General features: G+C 46.9%; 3 protein-coding genes across 3 annotated transcripts in view; all 3 read left to right on the top strand.

The window, feature by feature from the left end:
- Positions 1-1,621, top strand: part of LOC101563637 (zinc finger protein 709-like) — a 2,013-nt gene extending 392 nt beyond the window's left edge. Inside the window, exon 2 of the mRNA XM_023706878.1 lies at positions 4-1,621. Coding sequence (XP_023562646.1) covers positions 4-1,098 — 1,095 coding nt within the window. The 3' untranslated portion in view covers positions 1,099-1,621. The remainder of the gene's footprint in view (positions 1-3) is intronic.
- LOC111814145 (zinc finger protein 431-like) overlaps positions 1-8,936 on the top strand; it is a 629,125-nt gene that overhangs the window by 338,248 nt on the left and 281,941 nt on the right. The gene's annotated exons all lie outside the window — the stretch shown is intronic.
- The window catches only part of LOC101563248 (zinc finger protein 709-like), a 43,681-nt gene continuing 41,389 nt past the window's right edge, over positions 6,645-8,936 (top strand). Inside the window, 1 exon segment of the mRNA XM_023706877.1 lies at positions 6,645-6,764. Within this exon segment, the coding sequence (XP_023562645.1) occupies positions 6,645-6,764 (120 nt within the window).

Below are 8,936 nucleotides of genomic sequence, written 5' to 3'. Positions count from 1 at the left end.
GAGAAACCCTATGTATGTAAGCAATGTGGGAAAGGTTTTTTCAGACAGAGAGATTGTGAATCACATATACGGACACACACTGGGGAGAAACCCTATGTATGTAAGCAATGTGGGAAAGCTTTTAGTAGCAAAGCAGGTTTCCAAATACATGAAAGGAATCACCATGCTGAGAAACCCTATGTGTGTAAGCAATGTGGGAAATCCTTTGTCAGACACAGAGATTGTGAAATACATATATGGACTCACACTGGGGAGACACCCTATGTTTGTAAGTACTGTGGGAAAGCTTTTGTCAGGCAAACAGATTTTAAGAGACATGAATGGACTCACACTGGGGAGAAACCCTATGTATGTAAGTACTGTGCGAAAGCTTTTAGCACATCTCATAAGTGTCAAAACCATGAAAGAATTCATACTGGGGAGAAACCCTATGCATGTAAACAATGTGGAAAACTTTTCCGCACAAGGAGTCTTTGTCGAACTCATGAATGGACTCACACTGGGCAGAAACCCTATGTATGTATACAATGTGGGAAAGCTTTCAGCAAAAAATCAGGTTGGCAAACACATAAGAGGACTCACACTGGTGAGAAACCCTATGTATGTAAGCAGTGTGGGAAAGCCTATGTTGCACACAGAGATTATAAAACACATGTAATTACTCACACTGGGGAGAAGCCCTATGTATGTAACCAATGTGGGAAAGCTTTCAGCAGGCAGTATAGGTGTGAAGTACATAAGAGAACTCACACAGGGGAGAAACCTTATGTATGTAAGCAGTGCGGAAAAGCTTTTAGCACAAGTGCTGTTTTTAAATATCATGAACAGACTCACACTGGCGAGAAACCGTATGTATGTAACCACTGTGGGAAAGCTTTTAGCAGACAATATAATTGTCAGGTGCATAAAAGAACTCACACAGGGGAGAAACCCTATGTATGTAAGCAGTGTGGGAAGGTTTTCAGAACAAGTGCTGTTTGTAAAAGTCATGAACGGACTCACACTGGGGAGAAACCCTATATGTGTAGGCAATGTGGGAAAGCTTTCAGTGGAAGAGCAGGTTGGAAAAAGCATGAAAGGACTCACACTTGTGATTGATCCTATGTATGTAGTCAATGTGGGGAAGCCTTTGTTCCACACAGAGAATGTGAAACGTGTGTGTACTTACTGGAGAGGAGCACTACTGTTTATGCAATGTGGGAAAGCACAGGCCGAAATTGTCAGAATCGTGAAAGAACTTGAACGGAGAAATCCTATGTCTATAAATTATGTGGGAAAGACTCACAACATATTATGTTTGTCAAAGACATGAAAGATACCACGCTGGGAATTAAACGTAAGTAGGAAGTAATGTGGCAAAGCCTTCAGCTCATGTGGTCATTGTCAGAGATGTGAAGAAACATACACTGTTGAAACACTATGTAAGCAGTGTGTGAATGCATGCAGTACACACAGATGTTGTCAAGTACATGAAATAAATCACACTTGGGAGAAAGCGTAGAAACAGTTAAGGCCAAGCCTCTGCGCAGTGAGCATCACACACATTGAGAAGGGAGAGTGCAGTAAGTGAATGAGTGAAGTGACTTAGACACGAATGAGACCAGGAGAAGCTTTCCTTCTAAGCAGTGTAAAACCTCTAAGTCCATAGAAGTATCTTGACACACAAAGAATTCCTAATAAAGGTACTCAGGCCATATGTTTGTGTGGGAGTTTGTTAATTAAATCAAATACATGATAGAGTTCCCGTGATAGGGAATGTGATATATGTGGAAGTGCTTGAGTTCTTCCACTTACTCAGAATATCAGAATTCAGATGAGAGAGAAACCCCGTGTAAATAATGGGAGAACTCATTGTGTGATGCCAGAACATAGAAATGAAGAAATTCTTGGTAAATATGGAGCATGGGAAATCTTCATTTTCACACTACTTTGGGTAAAGCATGGCATTGCACACTGGAGAAATTCATATTGAAATTTATTATGCAGGAACACTTACAGGAGTTTTCTTTAATTCATGTATCAAATCGTGTTGTGAGAAACCATTCATATAAGGGTTGTGCCCAGGGTGTCAGCTGTTCCTCGTACAAGAATGACCATTGTATCAGAGCCCAATGGCAGGACCAAGGTCTCAGTTACAACTTGTTTTCCAAATGGTTTGATCACTTTTCCTAGTTTAGGCCTAAAGAATAAATTGTATAAAAATGACATACCAGTTATTTCTCCAGAAAATATACATGCAGAGGAGATGTAGTGTTCATATTGTAGCCTGTTTTAAAATAGGTCTCTGGTCTAAATAAATTTAAGGTTTCTTTAATAATTAATGTAGCTGGGGCCAGGGAGATGGTTCAGTAGAATAAGTGCTTCCCTGGCAAGCGCAAGGGCCTGAGTTCAATCCCTGGTTCCGCAAACACACACACACACACACACACACACACACACACACACACAAATTAATGTAGCCAACAGTAGTGGTGCATATCTGTAATCCCAACACTGGTGAGGCTGAAGGAGGAAGATCTTTGTGAGCTCCCGGCCAAACTGGGCTACAGAGTGAAACCCTATCTCCAACAAAACAGGCAGGATGGTGGCGCACACCTAGGGGGTCTGAGGCAGGAGGAGCCCTGGGAGTTCAAGACCAGCCTGGGCTGCAAGGAGAGCTCAGGGCCAGCCTGAACTGCCCAGCAAGACCTTGTCTGACAAAGTGAAAAGCAAAATAAATTATTCATTTTCTTTAGATTCTTTTAAGCAACAGCAAGGTGTTTTAAGTATTAAGGTATCTTAAGTATTGTCACTTAAAATATGTAATGGTTGTCTTTATTTTGTACTACATTAGATCCATAGGTGAAGAGAACCATATTTCCTATGTGACAGTAGGCTCAATACTTTGTGGTTTTTTTCCCCCTCTCTTTTTTGCATTTAGTAAATGTGTTGGACTGACAACTGGTGCTCAGCTTGTAACACCCTGCTGTCCTGTGCTGGTGCTGGGTGTGGGAGGCCCAGCTGAGGATTGTGGTGGGCAGCATGAGAGGCAGACCTGGACAGTGAGGAAGGAGGTTGCTAGGAGCTGGTAGAGGCTGTTGACGTTGTTCTGCTTGGCTTCCTTGAGACAGGGTTTCACTGTGCAGTTCCGGCTGGCCTTGAGTTCACGTTGTAGTCCATTGTGGCGGTGAGCTCACAGTGATCCTCCTGCCTCAAGTGCTGGCTTGTCAGGAATATGCCACTGCACCCAGCTCGTAGAGGCCCCTGGAGCTGTTGGTGTTTCTGGAGATGGTGTTGGCTGGACCCTGTCCTGTAGGCTTCCCTGAGGAACTCAGGCTGTTCTCCTTAGAGGAGGACCTTGGGACCTCGCTGTTCCTATGAGGGCTGTGGTGCCCTTGGGGGAGCGCTGCTTTTTACTTTGAATGTTGCTTCCTGGCTCCAGGGCAGGCCCCTCAGCCTGCTTCCTCCTGCTGGCACAGATTTTCTAGCTTCCACCACTGACCTGTGGGCCTTCCCAATGCAGATCCATGAAACATGTCTGTCTGCGACACTGTCATGGGCTCTAGGTAGCATGTGGACACGTAGGGGTTGTTGCCACAGTCTCTAGTATTGTAGAACAATCGGCTGTGAAAAGAATGACCACAAGGCTAGGTGAAATCAGCCGCGGGGTCTCACTGAGATGAGCTTTTCTCTAAGTGAGCCCCGAGCCACGGAAACTTCTTTTATTTACTGAGAGCTACAAACATGGCAAGGCATGTGCATAACTAATCTGCTCTATGAAAGCTGTTATTTACATCTCTTTCTGGCATTCACCAGACTAAGTTTGCGTATCACTCGTTGGTAATTTCCCAGGTAAAGGAAGAACAGGCAGGGCGGGAACAGGCAGGGTGCCACCTCCAGGAATCTGTCATACCTCGCCTCCAGCTTGCGTGGAATTATGAGGAGCCAGTTTCCCTAGGCTCTGTTTTCGTTCCTTGCTCCCTCGAACAGTAAACTTCTGGCTCATGTCACTACACAGGTCTTCACTGGACGCATGCAGGACATGGTGGAATCCAGCTCTCAGCTGGAATCCCTGGGCATTAGCGTGGGGACACTAATTTATGCACTCTTTTATGTGATTCTTGGAGTAGGAATTATCCTGTAAAGTGTGCATCCTGTTGTATTGTTTCCCCTCTCAAAACTCCACACCAGGACAATACTCACTAATGGAGCATTTGCAGTCTTAAAAATCACATTTTCATCAGGGCATGACAGCTGACAACATATGTCCCAGCACTCTGGGAGGCTGACGAGGCAAGCAGCACGTTTTATCCAGGCTGGTCATCTTGCATGTCTCAAAAATTAAAAATAAACAAAGCTCTGACACTGTAGCTCAATATGAAAGCTGTGGGCTCAACTCCCAATGCAAGAATTGTTGTCAAATGATTCTTAATTACATTGAGAAATTAATATATATATATTGTATGATATGAAAGGTACAGGGTATAAAACAGTTGTAGACAGCATTTTTCATCTAAATATATAATTAGTACAAATAAAATACTGAAATGTTAACAGGGGTAAACTATGTGGTAGGATTTTTTTTTTTAGACATGGTCTTGCTATATCAAGTCTGGCTTTGATCTTTGTGGTCCTCCTGCCTCAGTTTCTCAAGTGCTGGGATCACAGGCATGTACCACTATACCCTGCTCTGTGGGGTAGGATTACAGCTTACCTACTTCAGTACCATGGGCTGAACCCAGGGCCTTTGCACATTCTCAACCCATTTTTATTTATTCTAATTTTGAGGAAGGTCTCACTGGGTCATTAAATTACTCCAGGCAGGACCTGAACACTTAATTTTCCTACCTCAGCCTCTTGAAGAGCTGGGATCACAGGCATGGACCACCATGTATGGCTTACAACTGCAACTGACTTTTATAATCATTATAGTTTGATCTATTTTCAAAACTTTTGCATTGAGGGTGTAACAGTTTTATATTTTGAATGGAGGAAAATAGTGTTTCTCTCCTGCATTTTTGAGGCAGGGTCTCACTGTATAGTTCAGGCTGGCCTTGAGGTCACTTTGTAGCCCAGGATTGTCTGCCACATGCGAGGACCCTCCTGCCCCAGCTTCCCCCACCCCAGTGCTGGGATGACAGGCGTGGCCCACCATGCCCAGCTGGGGACCTATTTCATTTTCTTGGGAGGCTCAGCAGGATAGTGTGGCTAAGGATATGGGCCTTGAGAAGTGGTCTGGTTGCTGGGGAGGAGGTGCTCTATGCAAGGAGCTGGCCAAGGGTGCCTGCTGGTGCTGCTGGGCGTCAGCCAGGAGCTGGGGTTAAGGACCACGTTTTCAGGGAGGCCAGACAGCACCACGGCCCTGCAGGGGAAGACTTTTCTCCTGCCCATGTTTTTCGACCTTTCGAAAGGCCAGCGACTCCTGGAAGTCTGTTTCCCTTCCTTTCTGGGCGCATGAAGGGTTTTTGTAAAGCCTGAGGAGGGTGTGACAGGGTAAGCCAATGGTCAGCTTCACTCTAGCTGTGCGGAAGGAACCCTCCAGCCTGAGGTCAGGAGGGGACAGGATCTCCCCTGAGCAAGCGCAAGGCTGGCAGGGGAGGAGCGTTTGGCTGAGGACAGCTTTCTAGGCCTGGGAGGACAGCAGATTTCGAAGTCAGAGGCTGGAGCAGGTGGCAGAGACCAGCACCTTCTTTGTCTGTGTCCCGATTATTTCTTTGGGGCATCCCTGTGACTGAAACCTGTGCACACACTAGGAAAGGGACATCCGGGCACAGTCTGCAGCACTGTCCAGGAGGGGGCATCTGGCTGGCAGGGGCAGATGCCTTGGGCGCTGCACACCTGTCCCCACCTGGAGGACCAGCTTACCCCAAGGCCCATAGGCAGGTGCCAGGGTGAAGACAGCCGGGACAGGTCGCCTGGTCCTTCTGGGCTGCTGAGGGCCAGGGTAAGTACGGCCTTAAAGTGCTGGGATTGGAGAAAATTCCTTTCCCTCAATAAATGTATATGCGGCTCTTAACCTCTGTTGTTCCTGAAATTCGTTCTTGTAAGGACACGAACGCATCCCTGATGACTTTCGAGTTGGCAGTTTCTTTGCTCCGTACCATGAGAACCTGGGGTGCAGGTCGACCTTAGGGTGAATGAACAGGTGAATATGCACGGGTTTAATCCTCAGACGGGCCAGTCGCCTTCACAGCGAGGAGATCCTGCACACATTTCGCCTCCCAGCCCCAGTTGTACCCTGGAGGGAAGTCCAGAGCGTTCGGCTGCCTGCAGAGTGGATCTCGGCACAGACGCTCCCGCGCTGGCCACAGCCACAGCTGGCACCGGCCAGTGGGCCAGCGGTTGGCACGGAGTAAGGGCACTTTCCTAGCTTCCTCCTCACGTAGGAAGCACAGCTCCGGGAAGGGCCTCTAGAGCAAGAGGCAGGCGCCCACCTGCTGCAGTTGTGCCCCGCGGTGGTGGCCTGTCCCTCCGGACACCGTCTGACCCCCGGCGTACCCCCCCCCCGCCAGTGAGTTGCCCACCAGGACGGGTTGCATCCTCCGAGCTCAGGCAGTCGGTGTAAGGGCAGCTGCTGCCCACGTCGCACAGTGTCGTGCCTCCCGTCGTGGCAGCTCGCGGTCTGGCTGCCTCCCATCTGTGCGACTAACCCAGCTGCCTGGACGATGTTCTCCAGCACAACGGGGCTGACAGACGGTGTCAGCGCCGCAGCCAGCGGCCTCGGTCCCCAGTCGGCCCTGCGGTACCCGCACCCTCGGAGCCCGCATGTGCACGCTTCCCTCCGGGTGCGGATCTTCGTGGGAGCCTGACCCACCATGGGACTTTCGGGGTGTAAGGGTCGAGTCGCCGTGAAGGAAGGCCCCAAGAGTCAGTCTCTCATGCAAGTCACAAAGGGCAAGCTTTATTATCCTCGTGCACGCAGGGCGGTCTGAACATGCAGGAACAGAGCGCCCATAAAGCATGGTGGATATAGTTTTTAAAGGCAAAAACCACAAAAGGGGGAGGGAGCAAGCGGTGTACAGAAGCAGATTGCATTGGTTACTTTTAGGATGACCTTTAAAATAATTGGTGGGTTTGAATATATGACTTTTTAAGGAAACTAAGAAAGGGGTAGGTAAAGGGTAACTATGAGCTAACTCTGTGGTCCCGGTGGTATTTGGAGAGCGGGTGGTTTAACTGAACATTGTAACCTATTTCATAAGAATGTCCTAAGCCCAGAGGCCTGAGGTTTTATGACTCCATCTGGAGTTTCTGGAGTATGGGTTACTTAAGCCCTATGGCTATAAACCGGTGGGTGGTCTCTTTTAACTGGAGTTTGAACTTTAAAAAATTATTTGGGCCTTACATTTACCCCTTTTCGTGTTGGAAATCTCTAATCTTAGAGATCTGAGTTGTTGGTGGTCAGGGCTTCATATTGTCGAATAATCATCAGTTTGACATTACCTATTTGGTTGCGGATGAAATCTATGACTCTATTAATTATACAGGGCCCAATAGTCACTGCGAGGAGCAGAAGTATCAGTGGTCCTGTCAAGGCATTCAATAAGGTAGTCAACCATGGGGAACGGTTAAACCAAGATTCAAAAATACCTTGTTGAGTTTAGCGTCCTCTCTGTCTTTGTCCTAGACCTTTTTTAAACTCAGCCATTGATTCTTTTACTACTCCAGTATGGTCGGCATAAAAGCAACATTTTTCTTTTAGGGCTGCGCATAAGCCTCCTTCTTTGAGTAGTAGTAGGTCTAATCCTCTACGATTTTGTAAAACCATTTTTGCTAGTGAACCGAGGGATTCTTCCAACTTAGACACCGAGTCTTGTAAATTGGACAAGTCCTTGTCAGCTTGTTCACTAAGCCATCTAAAGTTTTGGTCTCCAACCACTAAACCTGAAATACCTAGAGCCATTGATCCAGCAACTCTGAAACCAAGCAACATGGGCACAAGCACAGGATTAGCTCTAGAGAATTGACCCCCTGTTTCTAAATGTCTGAGTCCCGATTCATTTTCTTCTCTGGCCGGTGCAGCGCGGGTGTGCGGAGCACCAAGCTGGCCTCCTGGGGACCTCTTCTGCCACAAATGGCTCTTTGGTTCTCCCAAATATTCTCGTAGCACAGATTTTTCTACTTTCAGGAGTTGTTTGAAGGAAGGATTTTTAGCCACTTGAAAAAAGTTCTTGGGATTTTTGACAACTCGTAATTACTGTATTTTGTTCCTCTCTGCATTCAGTCCCTGCTTATTGAGTCCAGGGGGGAGAAAACTGGCTGTCCTGGCTGTTTGAGGAGTTGGTGCTGGCAATGGTGTGCTACTTTATCCTGTCTATCGTTAACTCCATGGCGCAGAGTTATGCCAAACGAATTCAGCAGCGCTTGAACTCAGAGGAGAAAACTAAATAAGCAAAAAGCATTTTTAACTACAGCAGTTATAGTGGATGGGTTCTGCCTTAACTTGAGGGGACTCCAAATGAGGAAGGAAAAATCCCTTTTCCAGCCTGTATCAAATTTAAAGACTTCCTGAAAGCAGTTTAGCCCCTGTTTTGCACAGACATGCTTTTTCTCGTGTTAAGGTGAGGCGCCCCTTCAGTTCAGCCCAGCTTGTGTTCTGTTAGGCTGGCGTGTGCTGCTCAGCCCAAACTTCCCAGGACCAGCCTCTGTCTCTTCAAAAGGCCTACATGGTACAATTAGAGCATTCCTGCCACACCAAAAGTTCCTAGGTGTGTTAAATATGTCAAGCTTTTTAGGCTTGTCGGCAATGATTGCTTTGTTTTTCTAAGTCATCAAAATGTGTACAAGTTCTAGAGACTGGCTGAGTCCTGCATGTCTATCATGGTATCATTTAATACACCGTCCTGCCCAGTCCTTCCCCAACCCCTCTCAAAAAAGGCCATTTTATGATGCATTGCACACCCTCTGGGGAAATTTATCTTTAAATTTTGAGACAGTATAAGGAAAATTTGGTTGGT

This window comes from Octodon degus, unplaced genomic scaffold (assembly GCF_000260255.1).
Source record: "Octodon degus isolate 3935 unplaced genomic scaffold, OctDeg1.0 scaffold00274, whole genome shotgun sequence".
Taxonomy (NCBI): Eukaryota; Metazoa; Chordata; class Mammalia; order Rodentia; family Octodontidae; genus Octodon; species Octodon degus.
Note: the sequence above shows the minus strand (reverse complement) of the source record. Positions and strands in the feature narration are given on the sequence as shown.